General features: G+C 42.1%; 1 protein-coding gene and 1 long non-coding RNA gene across 8 annotated transcripts in view; one reads left to right on the forward strand and one right to left on the reverse strand.

Annotated features, from left to right (window-relative positions):
* NLN (neurolysin) overlaps positions 1–19,889 on the forward strand; it is a 65,913-nt gene that overhangs the window by 40,351 nt on the left and 5,673 nt on the right. For both annotated transcript variants that reach the window (XM_038402373.2, XM_038402379.2), the window contains exons 7-12: positions 379–514; positions 3,220–3,586; positions 8,850–9,051; positions 11,831–12,017; positions 12,974–13,102; positions 19,097–19,233. In XM_038402373.2, the coding sequence (XP_038258301.1) occupies positions 379–514; positions 3,220–3,586; positions 8,850–9,051; positions 11,831–12,017; positions 12,974–13,102; positions 19,097–19,233 (1,158 nt within the window). The remainder of the gene's footprint in view (positions 1–378; positions 515–3,219; positions 3,587–8,849; positions 9,052–11,830; positions 12,018–12,973; positions 13,103–19,096; positions 19,234–19,889) is intronic.
* LOC119855739 overlaps positions 15,219–19,889 on the reverse strand; it is a 57,901-nt gene continuing 53,230 nt past the window's right edge. For 3 of the 6 annotated variants that reach the window (XR_006281232.1, XR_006281230.1, XR_006281231.1), the window contains exons 2-4: positions 17,257–18,741; positions 16,698–16,817; positions 15,219–15,704 (exon numbers count right to left, since the gene is read on the reverse strand). This is a non-coding gene — a long non-coding RNA (uncharacterized LOC119855739). Of the gene's footprint in view, positions 15,705–16,697; positions 16,818–17,256; positions 19,102–19,889 lie in introns of those variants that run through there. The other 3 variants (XR_005293009.2, XR_006281229.1, XR_006281228.1) reach the window with 3 other exon arrangements.

A 19,889-nucleotide genomic window follows, 5' to 3' on the forward strand; every position in this document is an offset into this window, starting at 1 on the left:
TATTTTGATAAATTTTATTCAACTTCTAATTGACCAAAAAAACCCAATAATGCTCTTCCTAGTGCTCAGATTTGTAACCTTAAAAAGAACCTGTTGCCATTTGGTTTCAGTGAAATGATAATTATCCTGACTGCTTAGAAAAATCAGGACTCTGACCACTGTCCATCAAATTGTAGATACTGTGCCATCAAAAATTTAAGAAATCCTACCAAAAATACATTTTTATTTATAACATTTTTGAGTAATAATCCCAATATGTTTCATTTAAAATATCTGCTATTCCTTATGATTTTAGTTCAAATTTTATTCAAATGATTGTTTTGATCATATGAATTTAGTTGTCTTTAATTCATCATAACCTTGCCTTCTTTTTCATAGGAAAATACTAAAATTCTTCAGCAGTTGCTTCCCTTAAGGGCAAAAGTAGCAGAGCTTCTTGGGTACAATACTCATGCCAACTTTGTACTGGAGGTGAACACTGCAAAGAGCATGGATAATGTAACAACCTTTTTAGGTTTGTTTTTATTTATGTGTTATACTTTATATTTAGATCTGCAATGTGACTTGGTACCCGAGGGAAACTTAAATATGAAACTGGAGCACAGAGCACACAGACAGTTCATTTGGAACAGGAGCTCTCTGCCCACCCCTTTTAATATTTTTAAGAGTCTGTTCTCCAAGCACAGGCATAACTGTGTTAAATGTAATGGGAGTTCTGGTATGAACAGAGAGAGGATAAGAGAGTTCGTAGGTTGTAAGAGTTTCCAGAGGAACAATTTAAAACTACTTAATGCATCAAGGAGTTGTCCTTTCTAGTAGTCTGTTTTGTGATCTCCCTTCTCGTGTCAGTATATTCTTGCATCAATAGCTACAGCGAAAAATTTCTCTTAAACAGCTATGTAGGAATTGCTGTCCTGAAACAAGCAACTGATCCATCTAGATGACTGTCCTGTCCACAGCAATTGCTTCTAATCGGTGCTTTAGAGAAAGGGAAAAAAAGCTCTGATACTGTGCTTGCTTCCATTATTTAGCACTTGACATGGCCCTTGTAATATTTATCTTGGCTAAGATAACTGACAGTGGTGTGTTTATTCATACAAGCAAGGCTCGTCATGGCTGTCACAGTAATCATGGATTTCATTATAATTCAAAAATATTCATAACTTTTAGACATTTTGAGATTTTTCCATGTGGGCAAGTGGATGTGATGGTAATAGTTGAACTGATTTCACTGAGCAACTTTAAGTCTGCCAACTGAAACCCTGGGCTCCATGGGAAGTTAATATAGAGCAGGAGCTCAGCATTAACATTGTAGTAATACAAAGTGCTGAACTCCATTTGTCCAGAGATTGAGTTACCTTGAATGCTGTTTGGTTTCTGTTTACTTGTTTGTTTTTGTTTTTGTATTATTTATTTTGAGATTGCATGAGACTCTTGAAAATTATTTCTTGTATGTCATTGGGACTTAGAAAATTAATATACGGGCTTGTATTGTAAGATTCGCAAAAAGAAAAGGAGTACTAGTGGCACCTTAGAGACTAACAAATTTATTTGAGCATAAGCTTTCGTGAGCCGCTGTAGCTCATGAAAGGTTATGCCTAAATAAATTTGTTAGTCTCTAAGGTGCCACTAGTACTCCTTTTCTTTTTGCGAATACAGACTAACACGGCTGCTACTCTGAAACCTATTGTAAGATTGTGTCCTTTAAATCTAGTTTTGTAATTATTTATTGTGGAGAGAAGAATTTCATCAGTTAATAATCATATTTGCTCTGTTTCTTTTGATATTATTATTAGACATAAGTATATGGATCTGATCTGCTGTGTTTTTTTAACAATGTTCATATTTGAAATTGATCATCAATAAGTCCTACAGTTTGCTGAAAAAGTGTGCAGTCCTTTGACATGCTTTTAATCTACCTCGTTGTGAGTAGTATGTTGTTACTATTTATTAGCAATAGAAATGTACACAGTACTTCAAAGTACAATTAGAAACAGAGGTCCTTGCCCCCAAAGCTTACAATTCAAATTTGTATTTACCATTGCATTGAAATATTAGAATTTTAAAAATAATCTGATTGCAGAACTTTGACATTCTAAGACTCAAATATAAATGTCAGAGTAAGTCCAGATTGTGTTTTCTGGGAGTTTCACTGAGATAAAATGATTTACTCTTTTTGATCCTTTATCTCCGTAGAAAAATAATGTAAAAATCAGTGGAATTATAGGGCGTAATGTCCAATGGCCTAGCAAATATGGGCTGCTATTGAGACGATCCAGTGTAGTCAAAAAACATGGAACTCTTCTACCTTCAGCTAATTGGCTTGAGCTGGGAATAGGACAGAGGTTGCCCTGAAAGGATCTGGGGGAAAGGTACAATATGAATCATCATGTCACACCTTCAATGGCTGATAAAAAAAAAAAAAAAAACCAAACAGTTGAAGGATAGGTGCCGTAATTGTACTACTAAATCATATTGAAGAGAAATCAGAATTACATGGGGTGGCAGTGGAGATTTAAGGTAGATGAATACAGTGTTAGCTAGTTACTACAGGAAATTATTTTCCAGGTGTCTGGTTGGTGGGTCTTGCCCACATGCTCGTAGTATAACTATTTGGGGTCAGGAAGGAATTGTCCCCTGGGTCAGATTGGCAGAGACCCTGAGGGTTTTTCACCTTCCTCTGCAGCATGGGGCACAGGTCACTTACAGGTTTAAACTAGTGTAAATAGTGGATTCTCTGTAACCTGAAGTCTTTAAATCATGATTTGAGGACTTCAGTAATGCAGCAAAAGGTTAGGGATCTGTTACAGGAGTGGGTGGGTGAGGTTCTGTGGCCTCCAGTGTACAGGGGGTCAGACTAGAGATTATTATGATGATCCCTTCTGACCTTAAAGTCTATGAATCTGTTTCTCTTTTGGATGTCCTTAGAAAAGAATGAAAGACACTATGACTTAACTTAACCTTTGCCATTGATGATGGTGCAACCGTTCACATGCTCATATCTCAGACATCCCTGTAACCAAAACAGAAAGGCAAGCAATGAAGTTGTCATTAATTGAGAAAGGGAAAATTGTGGTGGCTGGTATTAGATAAATACTCTTTTTTACTGTTGTATAAATCTAAAAAAATATATTAGTTCTCCAGTAGTACTAGTAGTAACATAGTACAATATGGAACCGACAAGTTGATACAAAGGTAAATCTCTGGTTGCATTTTCAGATGATTTAAGTAAGAAGCTAAAACCACTGGGTGACGAGGAGAGAGAGTTTATTCTGGACTTGAAGAAAAAGGAGTGTGAAGAAAGAGGCTTTGACTATGATGGAAGAATCAATGCATGGGATTTACATTATTATATGAACAAGACAGAAGAGCTTAAATATTCCATAGATCAAGAGAAGCTTAAGGAATACTTTCCAGTTGAGGCTGTTACACAAGGCTTATTGAACATTTACCAGAAGCTGCTGGGACTTGTGTTTGAGCAGATAGAAAATGCTCATGTTTGGCATGAGAGTGTTACTCTTTATACAGTAAAAGACGATTCAACAAGAGAAGTTTTAGGTCAGTTCTACTTAGACCTCTATCCCAGGTAATTCTATAATTTATTGCTTTATTTTAAAAGTGTTAAGGTGGAGTTAATCTTAGCTGGGGGTGGAGTTATATGAACCTGGAAGTAAACTTTTTTGCTGCCTAATTCCAGAGTGTTTCTGGGAGGGAAGCATTCATATGGCTACTTGTATTCCATCTGCATATATCTTTAATAAGTTTCAGACATGATTCAAACATGATTTAATTGAGGAGTGGTCCTGCATTGAGCAGGGGGTTGGACAAGATGACCTCCTGAGGTCCCTTTCAACTCTGATATTCTATGATTCTATGACACCATTCCTTTATATATCTGTCTTTGCTGGGTATAGTTATGTTCGGGTCAGAATCCTTGACCCAAACATAAGTGAGATTGCTGGCTAATACTATAGATGATACTTATTTTTCTCTTTTGTTTGTGCCCTTCACATGGCATGTCAACACTGGTAGAGATGGATGTGTTCCTGTCTTCTGTCCATCAGGCAGGAGATGCTAATCAGGATGAGGGAATTTTTGTACCCTGCTCCACCTCTTTTTAACTCCCTGCAGGTAAACTTCCACTTGCTTTCCGATTCATGTTGAAGGAACTGAGGAGAACAGCTGGTGCCTTTGACTGAAACACCCTCTTGGAGCTCATTCAGCCTGAGTCTTCTGGGTAGAGGAAAGAGCAGAGAATCACTCAGGAAATTAAAATTTGACTTTGACCACAATGTGGAACTTTAGTCCTCTATTGTGGGCCCTGGGTGCATCACCTCTCCACAGGTAGCTAGGAGGGCTGTCAAGCAATAAAAAAAATTAATCGTGATTCATCGCACTGTTAAACAATAATAGAATACCATTTAAATATTTTTGGATGTTTTCCATATCTTTAAATATATTGATTTCAATTATAACAAAGAATACAAAGTATACAATGCTCCCTTTATATTTATTTTATATTACAAATATTTGCCCTGTAAAAAACAAAAGAAATAGTATTTTTCAATTCACCTCATACAAGTACTGTAGTGCAATCTCTTTATCATGAAAGTTAAACTTACAAATGTAGAATTCCATACAAAAAATACCTGCATTCAAAAATAAAACAGTGTAAAACTTTAGAGCCTACAAGTCCATTCATTCCTACTTCTTGTTCAGCCAATCGCTCAGACAAACAAGTTTGTTTACATTTGCAGGCAGAGCCATCCCTAGCATATGGCGAATCGGGTGGCCGTCCCAGGCCCCGCGCTTTGGGGGGCCCCGCGGTGGCCACCCCGAATTGCCATAGCCTAGGGACGGCTTTGTGTGTGTGTGTTGTGCAGGGACTGCTAGGCCGGCCCAGGGAGGGTAGGATTGTGGGAGCGGGACCAGGCTGGCCCTGGGGGCTTAGAGGGGGCCTGGTGCTGGCAGTGAGGGTCGGGCCCGCACTCACCGGCAGGAAGCGGCAGCAGCGACCCCAGCCCGCCCCGCTCCTCCCTGCCAATTCCCGGCATTGCTCAGAGGGGGGTTGGTCCCAGCCCCCACACCTCCTAGGGATGGCCCTGTTTGCAGGAGATAATGCTGCCTGCTTCTTGTTCACAGTGTCATCTGAAAGTGAGAACAGGTGTTTGCATGGCACTGTGGTAGCTGGCATCACAAGATATTTACATGCCAGATGCGCTAAAGATTCATATGTCCCTTCATGCTTCAAGCACCCTGCTAGAGGACATGCATCCATACCGATGACGGGTTCTGCTCGATAACGATCCAAAGCAGTGCAGACTGACGCATGTTCATTTTCATCATCTGAGTCAAATGCCACCAGCAGAAGGTTCTTGTTTGGTGGTTTGGGTTCTGTAGTTTCTGCATCGGAGTGTTGCTCTTTTAAGACATCTGAAAGCTTGCTCCACACCACGTCCCACTCAGATTTTGGAAGGCACTTCAGAGTCTTAAAACGTGGGTCAAATGCTGTAGCTATCTTTAGAAATCTTACATTGGTACCTTCTTTGCGTTTTGCCAAATCTGCAGCGAAAGTGTACTTAAAATGAACAACATGTGCTGTCATCATCCAAGACTACTTAACATGAAATATATGGCAAAATACAGGTAAAATAGAGCCAGGGACAAACAATTCAGTCACAAATTTAATTAACACTTTTTTTAATGAGCGACATCAGCATGGAATCATGTCCTCTGGAATGGTGACCAAAGCATGAAGAGGCATAGAAATGTTTAGCATATCTGGCACGTAGATATCTTGCAATGTTGGCTACAAAAGTGCCATGCAAAGGCCTATTCTCACTTTCTGGTGATGTAAATAAGAACTGGGCAGCATTATCTCCCGTAAATGTAAACAAAATTGTTTGTCTTAGCGATTGGCTGAACGAGAAGTAGGACTGAGTGGACTTGTAGGCTCTCAAGTTTTACATTGTTTTATTTTTGAATGCGGGTATTTTTTGTATAGAATTCTACATTTGTAAGTTCAACTTTCATGATAAAGAGATTGCGCTACAGTACTTGTATGAGGTGAATTGAAAAATACTATTTCTTTTGTTTTTTATGGTGCAAATATTTATAATAAAAAATAATATAAAGTGAGCACTGTACACTTTTATTCTATGTTGTAATTGAAATCAATATATTTGAAAATGTAGAAAAACATCCAAAATATTTAATAGATTTCTTTTGGTATTCTATTGTTTAACAGTGCGATTAAAACTGTGATTATCACAATTTTTTAAAAGCGATTAATTTGTTTGAGTTAATCGCGTGAGTTACCTGCGATTAATCGACAGCCTTAGTACCTACTGATGGGAGCAGGATCAAATTCCTAATATCCCCTATCAGTGATATGTATGTGTCTCCTCTTTGCCTCCTAAGAGGAACATTGCTTTTATTTCATTATCCCTGTGCCCGTTCCCAGCATATTACCAAGAGATCTCTTCTCCATTCTAGGTGGTAGGAGGTTGCTCTGTGTCTTGCTCCAATATCCCCTTGAGGAGAAGTCTGCAAGTGCTTTAGAATGAGCAGGCAAAAATTCCCTGACTCCTTCACCGAGACTCTCCCATCCTTGGAGCAGCTATCAACACCATGCAGGGGAAAAGTCTTTCCCTCTTTAGAAAGAATCTCAAAACTCAACTCTTCCTGATAGCCACATCTGTCCAGCTCAGTCCAGTCCTGCTGATAACATTGGTCTTATGCCAGGACCTGGTTCCATTGCCCAGTTTCATTCCAGAACCTTAGAATCATAGAATATCAGGGTTGGAAGGGATCTCGGGAGGTCATCTAGTCCAACCCCCTGCTCAAGGCAGGACTAATCCCCAACTGAATCACCCAGCCAGGGCTTTGTCAAGACTGACCTTAAAAACTTCTAAGGAAGGAGATTCCATCGCCTCCCTAGGTAACTCATTCCAGTGCTTCACCACCCTCGTAGTGAAAAAGTTTGTCCTAATATCCAACCTAAATCTCCCCCACTGCAACTTGAGACCATTACTCCTTATTCTGTCATCTGCTACCACTGAGAACAGCCTAGATCCATCCTCTTTGGAACCCCCTTTCAGGTAGTTGAAAGCAGCTATCAAATCCCCCCTCATTCTTCTCTTCTGCAGACAAAATAAGTTCCCTCAGGCTCTCCTCATAAGTCATGTGCTCCAGCCTCCTAATCATTTTTGTTGCCCTCTGCTGGACTCTTTCCAATTTTTCCACAGCTGCCTTGTAGTGTGGGGCCCAAAACTGGACACAGTACTGCAGATGAGGCCTCACCAATGCCAAATAGAGGGGAATGATCATGACCCTCGATCTGCTGGCAATGCTCCTACTCATACAGCCCAAAATGCCGTTAGCCTTCTTGGCAACAAAGGCACACTGTTGATTCAACCTTTTGGCAGTTCTTGCTGAGTCTTCCATGTTGCAGGGGAGAACTTGGAGATGCTCATCCATAGTCTTTTCTTTAGTGGATGTGTCATCTCACACTGAATGTGATTCCTCTCTAGACCCCATCTTACTTAAATGTCTCATGTTCCTTGGGGCTCCAGAGTGACTAAGGTTTCTCGAAGTGCACTGCCTGTCCCACAGGATCTGCTTTCCAGGGCCCAAGAAGATCCACTTCAGGTGGACTCCATCCTACATCCTAACCCCACGGCCCTAAATTTAAGGGCTTGGTCCTTGAGCAGAGCCTTCTAAAAGTGTTTGAGTATCTCAGGCAAGTTTTTGATCATTTTCTTGAATTCATGCATCTTTCGCATAATATGGGGCTTGGGCTTCACTTTCGGTGGTGCAAAAGTCTTTCAGTCTAAAAATCTTTCTTCCTGCCATCCTGGACTTCCCCTAGGCAGGGTTTGACAAGAACATGTCAGCTAGGTACCCTAGAGTGCTGGCCTGTGCACTTAATGAACTTGGGTCAGATAGATGGCTTCCCAGTAGCACAGACCAACTAATCACCAATTTGCTGAAAGTGGTCTCTTACCTTAGGCCTCCAATTAAGTCTCCCGTGCCTCCATGGAGATTTTGTCTTATTTTTAGATCCCTTTAAACCTCTGAGTTCTCTCCATCTCTCTGTGCTGGAAATTGGCTTTTTGCTGGGCAGGGAATGCTACAATTCAGGCTACAACCTCATATGACATCATTATGCAGGTCCTCTAAACAACATCCTTCAGTAAAGAAAGGGAAGTGAGGGCCTGGTATTATTAATGTAAAAAGCAAAGGGGAAATGACACTAACTTTTTGCATCATAAAACCGCAATAAGGAAGGGGGACGTGAATATTTTGGACTTCATGTTTAGTGACTCACTTTTAATTATGACAATTTTTCTAACTATTAATTAACAGTTTAATTAAAATCACATTGCTAAAGCAGCAAACCCTGTTCTTTATTCTTTAAATTTGCTCAAATGCTGGTAACAAAAGCTAATGTTTTTGAAGTGAATGCTTCACAGAATGGGATTTGTCTTTCATACTATAGTTGTCATGTCTAAGCTTAAGTAAAATTAACTTTTAGAAGCAGCAGAGTTATCACTTTTGAGTTCAATAATATACTATATAAATAAAAAAGAGACTTGCAAATGCTACTCTAAATATTTAAAGTGATGGGATTTAGAAGTACTTTTTCTTTGTGCTCTCAGTAGAATCCTAAGTACAGTGACTTTTATAAAGGTCATAGGACACTATCTTATTGTGGTTTTTTCTAAATAAAAGAAAGAGAGTCCCTTCCTCATATAAAATCTTAGAGGGAAACAGCCCTCTTCCCCATGTTACTTGTGGAAGATAGGCCTATTGTGTAAGGATGGCTTTTGGTATATTTTCTTGTTCAGAGAAGGGAAGTATGGGCACGCAGCATGCTTTGGTCTCCAGCCTGGCTGCCTACACTCTGATGGCAGCAGAATGATGTCTGTAGCTGCTCTGGTGACCAACTTCACAAAACCAATATCAGATCGCCCATCATTGCTGCAACATGATGAGGTGAAGACTTACTTCCATGAGTTTGGTCACGTAATGCACCAGATATGTGCGCAGGTAAGTAATGTTTCTATTTCATTAAAATATCTAATTCTTTCTTCACAGTCTCTCAAAGTGTTGGTGGGGGAGGGGATAAACCCTGTTTGATGGGTGTATGGTTTCCTTAAGGTAAGTATTTAAGAGCTTCACGGTAACTTTTCACAGTTGATACTTGTTTTGAGTTTTTGTGTACAAGCCCAGCAGTGAATACAACTTCTGGAAAATGTTCATTTAACAGCAAATCCTTTTCCCTCTGCACACCCTGAGCAACTGGGGTTGAGGAATGAGCAGCTCCACGAAGAAGGAACCCTCCCATAGGCAACAGAGCTGCTTTGGGGCTAACTCTGCAATTGTTGCTTTTGATAGTATCTGCAATGTGTTAGGAACTGTACGGACACAAAAGAAAGCAGAGTCCCTGTCCCAAAGACTGGAAATGGCGGATGAATCCACTGTCCTCACATGTCTCCGATCCCAGTCACTTTCTGCATGGTGGCACACACGTAGGAAGCCCTCACAAAGCTTGGTACAGAGGGTGCATACATCCCCTACTTGAGCTTCCTGAATGCTACCTTTATTCCTCCCTCCACCATGTAGCAGAGTCACACCAGTACTGCAGCAGTCAGGAGCCTCCACGTAAGCAGAAAGGCTGGAATTGGCCTGGAGACTTGTCATAAAGACATAAAGAAGCTGCTTAGTTTCATCTTTAGTTGAACTGTATTTAAGATTGATTCTGCTATGATGGTAGATTTATTATTCGTCCAATTAATTTGTTTCCCTTTGTTTGAAAATTATAGCCTTCAGTGTTTCTTTTTAAAAACTGTAAATTCTGTACCATCAGCCCACCAGTCCAGAACTCATGTGGTTGCACTCTGGCCTCTTTACCCAATAAGTAGCAGCACAAATAAAATGTCAAAGGTATGTAGCATACTTAGGATTTCATTTCCTGGCTTCCAGTCCCAGGTAGAACTTCCACAGAACAAGGAATATATAAATCTACTGGCTAAATTTGGAGTTAAACAAGTTGGATTCTGAATTTAGAGCTAAAAGCTAAATTTTGTACATAGCTTTTCTCTCCCGGCTTGTCTGTGAAAAATGGGAAGAATCCAGCTATTCACTCTTGCCTAAAGATATCTAAGAAACACAGTTTCGGAGTGCAAAAATTAAAGAGAAAACCCTGCCCCTTCCTCCACAGCTACGGAGGGATTCCTGGTGACTGGAACACATGGATCTGCTGCAGAAATGAGAGTAGGATTTGAAGGAACAAATAGGGATGTGCCTCCCTGGCCCAGAGTGATTTAGAAGACTAAGGGATATGTCGTTCATGCTGCCAATGGATTTCACTTCTTTCAAGCCCAGCGGCACCCCTTAGTTCAAAAATATTGTGCAGTATTTCAGGTGCCAGCATATTCCTACAGAATTAACAAAATTAGAGGGATAGTGCTTAACAGGATAAATGAGTCAAATGAAATCCACGAAGCAGATCTAAATGCATTAGAACTACGGCATTATACAGCAATTATATAAGTTAATCACTGAGTTTGTTTGTGATAGAACAAAATTTTGTATCATGTTACAAAGTAATTATATTGAGTAAATTAGATTTATTTTTAGGGTTGTCAATTAATTGCAGTTAATGCATGCAATTAACACAAAACAAATTAACTAGATTAAAAAAGTCGCAATTAATCCCTTGTTGTAATCACACTGTTAATAATAGAATACTAATTAAATTTATTATAACTAATTTTGGATGTTTTTCTACATTTTCAAATATATTGATTATAATTACAACACAGAATATAAAGTATACAGTGTTCACTTTATATTATTTTTTATTAAAAATATTTGCACTGTCTACTCAGTTGTACTTCTTGTTCAGCCAGTCGCTCAGACAGACAAGTTTGTTTATGTACCCCGCTTCTTATTTACAATGTCACCTGAAAGTGAGAACTGGTGTTTGCATGGCACTGTTGTAGCCAGCATTGCAAGGTATTTATGTGCCAGATATGCTAAACTTTCGTGTGCTCCTTTGTGCTTCGACTTGTAGGCTCTAAAGTTTACACTGTTTTGGTTTTGAGTGCAGTTATATTTAAAAAAAAAATTCTAAGTTTGTAGGATGCACTTCCATGATAAAGAGATTGCACTACAGTACTTGTATGAGATGAATTGAAAAATACTATTTCTGTTTATTTTTTTTCAGTGCAAATATTTGTAATAAAAAATAATATAAAGTGAGCATTGTACACTTTTTATTCTGTGTTGTTATTGAAATCAGTGTATTTGAAAATATAGAAAAACATCCAAAATATTTATAATACATTTCAATTGGTATTCTATGACGGTTTAACAGTGTGATTAAAATAGCGGTTAATTGCGACTATTTTTTCAATCTCATGATTAATTGCAATTTTTTTTAATAGTTTGATGGCCCTAGTTATTTTGTAATGTCATGGGGCAATACTGAAATGTAATTATATTGCTATAATATGTCATGTAAGAGAGAGTAAGAAATATAGACCTGTTTCTGAGTTCCTGTGACTAAGAATCACTGCATGATGTTTTGGTTAGTTTTCTCATTGCTTATAATTTATCTTTTCTTCTTCTCTCTCTTAAAGTTTGAGGCTATTTTAACATTGATCTTTCTTGTAATACAGCTGTTTATAATTCTGCCTTGTTTTTACATCATCACACTTTTGGCACCTTACATAGGTTGACATTTTACTAGATATATGATATAATCTCATTTGTATTTTGTTTAATATAATGGAGAGTTTTTTGTTTTTTTTGTTTTTGTTAGACCAATTTTGCTAGATTTAGTGGAACTAATGTGGAAACAGACTTTGTAGAAGTTCCTTCACAAATGTTTGAGAACTGGGTATGGGAAAAAGAATCTCTACAGCAAATGTCAAAACATTATAAAGATGGGAGCCAGGTTGCAGATGCTCTTCTTGAGAAACTTGCTGCCTCTAGAATGGCCAATACAGGTATCTCTTTTTTTTTTTTTTCTTTTACATACAAAAAGCATTCATGAAATGGTAGGAAAGACAGAGGACAATATCCTGCATAATAGAGAACAGGCACATGCCTTAGATAGTAGTCTCTTCTTCCTTCATTGTGTATCCACCTCCCCCATGACTGCTACTGAGAGGTAAGCACACCTCTATAGAAGAAAGGCCCATTAGATTATACCTTGGAAATGAGTGCAAAAACTGCTTAAATGCTGAGATTTACTGTAAAAAAAAAAAAAAAAAAAATCTGATATCTTAATTTTGTTCAAAGTGTGAGAAAAATACAGTTGAAAAAGATGGAGCTTGTAACAGCAACTCCTTTCAACAGCCTTTCCAACCTTTTTTTAATTATTAATTTCAACTAAGAGGAAGAACAATGCACTAGACTGAGAGTCTGGAGACCTTCCTGACTGCTACTATCTCTTTCTGATTATTATTATTTGTGCTGTGGTGAAACCCCACACCCCAAAACCACTACCAAGATTATGCTTGCTGTTGAACAGACACATAGAAAGACATTATCCCTGCTCTCCAACGTGTGTATAAAAAACAATAAGAAGGGAAGTGGGATAAGGACAAAGGTAACAGTAATGAGAGCATGTGTTTACAGAGGCTTACCTATGTGTCTACCTTGAAAGTTCCAAATGACTTAAAATTGCTTTTTGTCAAATATCAACAACCCCCTCAAGTCCTCTTCCTAACTATTGTCACTTGGCAATTTCCTTTGGCACAAACTTCATGTGTGTACATGGGTAAGTCTCTGTGCTTGATTCTCTGTCTTTAAAATGAAAATATATATTGTCCTCACTGGATTTTACAGTGCCTAACTCATTAATGTGTATAATGCACATTGAGATCCTTGGATGGCTGATACCATAGAAACCCAGCGTATTACTATAACATTTATAAACCAAATGCCCTTATACCACTAGGTCTTTTGACTCTTCGTCAGATTGTTTTGAGCAAGGTTGACCAGTCCATTCATACCAAACCATCTGCTGACCCTGCAGATGAATATGCCAAGTACTGCATGGAGATTCTGGGAATTTCTGCAACCCCAGGTATGTAAAAGTAAAGTTTTCATGCAGGATGTGTGACTGCTTCAGATAAGCTTACCTTCACAATAGGTCTTACAGCAAATCAGGTGACTGAGAACAGAAATCCAGGTTTATTAAACTGAACTCTTTGCTTTGAAATAAGACAAGAAAGATCATTAATGTTATTACATCAAAAATATCCATTTGCAGCTAGGATATATTCCGGATTGATACATTAATGCCCTTCTAAATCGGAAGTACTATTATATGTTAAAGGGACTACATTTGATTTCAACATTAATAATTTGTTAATGTTTCTTTCTTCTTCATGAGCTTGTTCATATCCATTCCATGTTAAGTGTGTGCGCACCATGTGCACTGTTGCCAGAAATTTTTCCCTTAGTGATATCAGTCGGGACAGCTCTTGCACCCTCTGGAGCTGCACACTCATGTGCCGGTATAAGGGGCGCTGCCAGCCTTGCACCCTCTGTTCCTTCTTACCGCCTGTGACAGTTGCTTGAATGACCCTTTTTGCTGTGGCAAGGTTTCTTCCCAGTGGTTTTTGAACTCTAACTCTTTGTACTTAGTTGTCAAATTTTAGTGTACATAGTTTTTGTAATTAGTATTAACATAGTTAGTGTAAATAGTTCCTGTTGTTGAGGGACTCCTTCACCCCAGGCTTCAAATTTTGTGCTTCCTCTGGCAAACCTATGCCCGTGAACGACTTGCCCTCCAGCTGCTTGAAGTGCTTGGGGAAAACTCACATGGACGTGTATCAGATCTTTTGGGATTTCAGACCCTCCACTAAAAAGGAAAGAGACATTAGGCTGAAAGCTAGCCTCATGGAAGCCACCCTCAGAGCCGTGCCACTCTGATTCAGTTCTGAGCACTTAGGCATCAGTGAGAAGTGCTCCTCTGGCAAGCTCTTCCTGGCACTGTTCACTATCTCCGGTGCCAAAGAAGAAGCACAAAAAGCAGCACATCAACGGAGGGCGCTTGCCAGTGCACAAGAAAGACAAGCATGGGGAAGGCAGCACAGTGAGATCCGTACCAGGCCATTCTTCCACTCCTGGGCCTGCAATGTCACCGTTGATTTTGCCTAGAGTGGTGAGTCTGGTGCAGGACCCTCCAACGACACCCGGAAGCCACCGTGGCACTAGCAGTCTGACTGTTCTGTCAACCCCGGAAGCTTTCCAAGTGGCGAGGGGGCTACTTTCTCTCCCAGTTGCCTTAACTCCATTGGGACACACTCCAGCTCCGATGTCCAGAAGCAGGAAGGAACAAGGAGCTCCTTCCTGGCGCACTCTAGTGGCAAGCTGACCCTGATCCCAGTGTCCTAACCATTTATGATCCGCTGCTGGTCCCTGGACCTCCAGCACCACATGGTGGCAGAATCAGGTCCTGCTCCAAGAGCGGACTCCTCCTCTTAATTCCAAGGAAAACCGTATGTGCAACCTAAGGCTCACCACTGGTACCCAGCCTATGCGCCACTGGACTTTGGTACCAGTCTTCCTGCCAGCACCTGGCCAGCAGGTCATTGACCAATGTAGTGGCCGTACTGGAACCCCTAGGAGATTCCCCTCAGGCACTGGGGCCTCACTCCCATAGTTTCTACTCGGTGGTTTCCAAGAGGTGGACTGCTGGCACTTGAGACTGGCCCCCAACTCTGTATGGACCCTTGTAACAATGTTCAGGAGATGACTGGTGGATGTCATTGAGACTAAAGAAGAAGAGGTATCCCCTCCTCTGGTGCAAACTTCCTCCTCCTCTCCAGGACAATTTCAGGGCCGATCAGGACCTCCTGAAGCGGGCAGCAGCGAAGCTGGGTCTGGAAATTGAGGACCTTAAAGAGACATCACACAGCTCCTTTGATATCCTGGCTGCAGCAGCTCCCTCCAAGGTGGCCTTACCCATCAATGAGGCTGTGAAAAGACCGATCAAGGTCCTGTGGCAAACTCCTTCTTCTTTGCCCCCCATCTCAAAGAGGGCAGAGAAGAAGTATTACGTGTCAGCGAGTGGGTTCAAATACTTGTACTCGCACCCTCCTCTAGGGTCCCTGGTTATGTCTGGAGCAAACAAGGAGGACAGGCAAGGACAGTTGAGCACTACCCGTAAACAAAAAGACGCCAAGAAACTGGACTTTTTCAGAAAAGTTTATTTAAAGGGTAGCCTTCAACTACGTATCTCTAACCAGCAAGTTTTACTGAAGAGAGATGATTTATAATCTGTGGTACTCCCTGGCTAAATTTAAAAACTTTCTGTCCCAAGATTCAAGGCAGGAGTTCATTGCCCTTTTGGAAGAGGGTAAGAATGGGGCCAGGACCTCTCTCCAGGCAGCTTTGGATGCAGCCAACTCGGCAGCTAGGACAATGGCCTCCGCTGTCACCATGAGGTAGGTGTTCTTGGCTCCAGTTCTCGGAGCTTCCTCACATGGTCCAACAGTCTATCCAGGACTTCCCCTTCGAAGGCTTCTCTCTCTTCTTGGAGCAGACAGACACTGACTTCACAGCCAGAAGGACTCAAGGGCCATCCTACAATCCGTAGGCCTTTATGGTCCGTTGGTTTCCAGGAAGCACTTCAGGCCCCAGCAGCCTCCTCATTTCTTGGTGCCTCCAAGACAAGAGCCCTACAAAAGAAAAGGGAGAGGTTAAGTGGTGCCAATCACTCTCCTCCACTTTAACCTCCCAGCTGGGGTCTCAGAGGTACATCAGGGCCTTTTGAAGGTGCACCTGAGGGCATTACCACCAGTCGCTGCTTCAGATCCGTCTCCCCTTTTATTTTTGGACTGTCTGTCCCATTTCAGCCCAGCATGGTCATAGATAACATTGGACTGTTCAGTTCTAAGTACAGTGACAGTAGGCTATATCCTTCAATTTTATCCACCCCTTCCTCCCACCTCTCTTCAGGGACCCTTCTCACAAGCAACTCCTCGTCCAGGGGGTGCAATCTCTTCTACAAATGGGGTCTGTGGAGGAGGTTCCAAAAGACTAGGGAGGAAAGGGGTTTTACTCATGATATTTCCTAATTCCAAAGGGGGCCTCCAGCCCATTCTGGACCTGTGTCGCCTCCTCAGATATCTCAAGAAACTGAGGTTCCGCATGGTCTCCTTAGCCGAGACTGGTACGCCACCCTCAACTTAAAGGGCGCATACTTTCACATTTCTATCTTCCATGGCCACAGAAGATTTCTCAGGTTTGTCATGGGTCAGCGCCACTACCAATTCACCACACTTCCCTTCAGCCTGTCGGCAGCCCCTGGTTTTCACAAAGTGTATGGCAGTAATATCAGCCTTCCTCAGATGGCGAGGCATCTAGGTCTACCCATATCTCCAACAACTGGCTGATCAAAGGTTGGTCATGGACTCAAGTTCAGAAAAGCATCAGCGTGGTCCAAGCCATCTTCTGAATACTGGGCTTGCTGATAAACGAACAGAAGTAAACTCTTGTCCCAGAGTATAAAATTTATTGGGGTGGTGCTCAACTTGACCCAAGCCAGAGCCTTCCTACCAGAGGCCTGATTCCGGACTATGTCGGACCTGATATCCAATATCGTGGTCCACCCAATTATGACAAGTCAGGTTTGCCTCAAGCTACTGGGGCACATGGCGGTGTGTACTTACATGGTTCAACACGCAAAACTGTGCCTCAGGTCCCTCCAGATGTGGCTTGCACCAGTATATTCCCTAAGCAGACACCACGTGGACTCTGTGCTCACAGTTCCTCCCCTAGTCCTCGCCTCCCTGAAATGGTGGAAAGACCCAAGATTGTTTAATGATGAGGGTTCCCTTTGTTACTCCTCAGCTGTCAGTAGCTTTAATCTCAGACGCATCAGACCTAAGGTGGGGAGCCCACCACAACAACTTTTTGCGACCAGAGGCCCTGAGTCCTGAAAAACTCTCCCTGCCCATAAACGTCAGGGAGCTCAAGGTAGTACACTTAGCTTGCCAAGTGTTCCTTCCCCAGATCTTAGATGAGGTGGTACAAGTATCCCTGACAGACACTACTGCAACCATGTTCTATATCAGCAAGTAGGGAGAGGCCCGATCTTCGGCCCTATGTCAAGAGGCCATCTGTCTATGGGACTTCTCTGCAAAGCACACCATTCAACTCGAAGCATCACATCTATTGGGATCCCAGAATGTACTGGTGGATCACCTCAGCAAATCCTTTTCCACTCACCGTGAGGGGTTTCTTCACCCAGAAGTCACCAGGTTCATCTTCCAAAGGTGGGGGCCTCCCAAGGTGGACTTGTTTGCTACGAGATAGAAGAGGAAATTCCATCAGTTTTGCTCGCTGCACGGGCACAGCCTGGGCTCCCTCTCCAATGCTTTCCTGGTGCCATGGACAGATATCCTATTCTATGCCTTACCCCCGATTCTTCTGGTTCACAGTGTCCTCCTAAAAGTCAAATGAGACAAGGTGAGAGTTATTCTGATAGCCCCAGCATGGTCTGGCCAACGCTGGTTTGGCTCCTCTATCCATCAGTAGCTTTTCCGGTCTTGCTCCCACTCCATCCAGACCTAATCTCACAAGACCATGGCTTGTTGCTTCACCCGAATTTCACCTCCCTGCACCTAACTGCATGGATGCGCATGAACCCAGAGGAACAGGATTGCTTGGAACAGGTCTGGCAAGTCTTGCTAAGTAGCAGAAAGCCATCCACCAGGGCTACCTGGCCAAGTGAAAACGCTTCTCAACATGGGCGCCTCAACAAACTCTCTCTCCATCTCAATTTTCCCTTCAGTCTATCTTGACCTACTTGGTCCACTTAAAGCGGCAGGGCCTGGCCCTTGCGTCTATCAAGGTATACTTAGCAGCCATCTCTCAGCCTTCCACCCACTGGTGAATGATCAGTGTTCTTCCACAAGATGATGGTATGATTTCTCAAGGGGATGGAGAGGCTCTAACCTCAGGTCTGTGAGCCAGTCCCCCCCTATGGGACTTAAACCTGGTTCTGTGGAGACTCATGGATCCCTCCCTTCAAGCCGCTAGCATCATACCCCCTGCTGTTTCTCTCTTGTAGGGTCGCCTTCTTGGTGGTGATCACCTCAGCCAGAAGGGTCTCTGAAATCAAGGCCCTTATATCAGAACTGCCATACATAGTGTTTTTCAAAGTCCAACTGTGCCCCCACCCGGTCTTCCTGCCAAAGGTGGTGTCACAATTCCATAACAACCAGGCCATTTTCCTGCCAGTCTTCTTCCCAAAACCTCACAAGAGCTCTGAGGAATGGTGGCTTCACTCACTGAACGTTATGTTTCCCCTTGCCTTCTATACGGAGAGGACTAAACCCTTCCGGAAATCCACATAACTCTTTGTAGTAATAGCGGAAAGGATGAGAGGGCTACCTGTGTCAGCCCAAAGGATCTCATCTTGGATAACCCCCCTGTATTCAGGCTTGCTATGAGCAAGCGAATGTCCCACCTTCGGCCATCTTAACTGCTCACTCCACAAGAGCCCAGGCTTCGTCAGGGCAGTGTTCCTTCCACAAGTCCCAATCCAGGACATCTGTAGGGGTGCAACCTGATCATCAGTACATACCTTCACATTTTGCTATCGCATCACAACAACAGGCCAGGGATGATGCCAGTTTCGGGAGAGCGGTGTTGCTGCCTGCATGTCCATGAACTCAGAGCCCATCTCCGAATGTACTGCTTGTGGGTCACCTACCATGGAATGGACATGAGCGATCAATCAAAGAAAAAACAGTTACTAACCTTTCCGTAACTATTGTCCTTTGAGATGCGTTGCTCATGTCCATTCCATAACCTACCCCTCTGTCGGAGTTAATGGTAAGAAAGAACTGAGAGGGTGCATGTATGGCTGCGCCCCTTATACCAGTGCATGAGCATGCAGCTCTAGGGGGCACTAGAGCCAGCCTGATGGATACCACTAAGAGAAAAATCTCCAGCAACAGTGCGTGTGGCATGCACACATCTAAAATGGAATCGACATGAGCAACATCTCAAAGAACAACAGTTATGGAAAAGTTAGTAACCATTTTTTAATCTGCTTTTTAAGGAACAAACATGCCAGCTACTTTTGGACATTTGGCAGGTGGATATGATGGCCAGTACTATGGATATTTGTGGAGTGAAGTTTTTTCCATGGATATTTTTTATAGCTGCTTTAAACAAGAAGGAATAATGAATCCAAAGGTAAGATAGGAACTAGCTTTTTAGTATATACCAGTAGTGAATTTTTTAAATTTCAGAATTAGCTATTGTATAAGCTCCAAAACTAGATTATAATCAGCAATCAGTAGGTTTTAACATTTTAGGCCTTTCTTATGGTAAGTATTGTCACAAAGCTCTGTCCTTGCCTCCGTGGGTCCCGCGTTTCCTGGTGGATTTCGCTAGCCTCAGAGGCTCACTGTGACCCTCCACGTAACCCTTCTCTCTCTAGAGACAAGGGTCACAGTCTACTGAGCCATTTTCATCATAAGCCAGAGAGGGAGGTGAGGAGGAGTTATCCTTCCTTGCAGTCTCTGTTGTCTCCCAGTCTCAGTGATTAATGAGGGGGCAAAGCGGAGGGGGGAGCCCAGGCCCACCCTCTACTCCGGGCTCCAGCCCAGGGACCCTAATAGTCTCAGCTATGGTAGCTGACCTTTTAGAAACATGACATGTATAATTTCCTGGGCTACTTCCCCCACAGCAGCCCTCATTTCATCAAGCTCCACTTTACCCTTACCTCAGGGCCTCCTTCCTTGTGCTGATATGGTGTGTACTACTCAGCCTCTCCAACAGCACAACTTCCTCCTACAGCTCCTGACATGCGCGCCCACCTAACTAACTGGGAGGCTTGTAACTAGTTT

This window comes from Dermochelys coriacea, chromosome 5 (genome assembly GCF_009764565.3).
Source record: "Dermochelys coriacea isolate rDerCor1 chromosome 5, rDerCor1.pri.v4, whole genome shotgun sequence".
NCBI classification, from domain to species: domain Eukaryota; kingdom Metazoa; phylum Chordata; order Testudines; family Dermochelyidae; genus Dermochelys; species Dermochelys coriacea.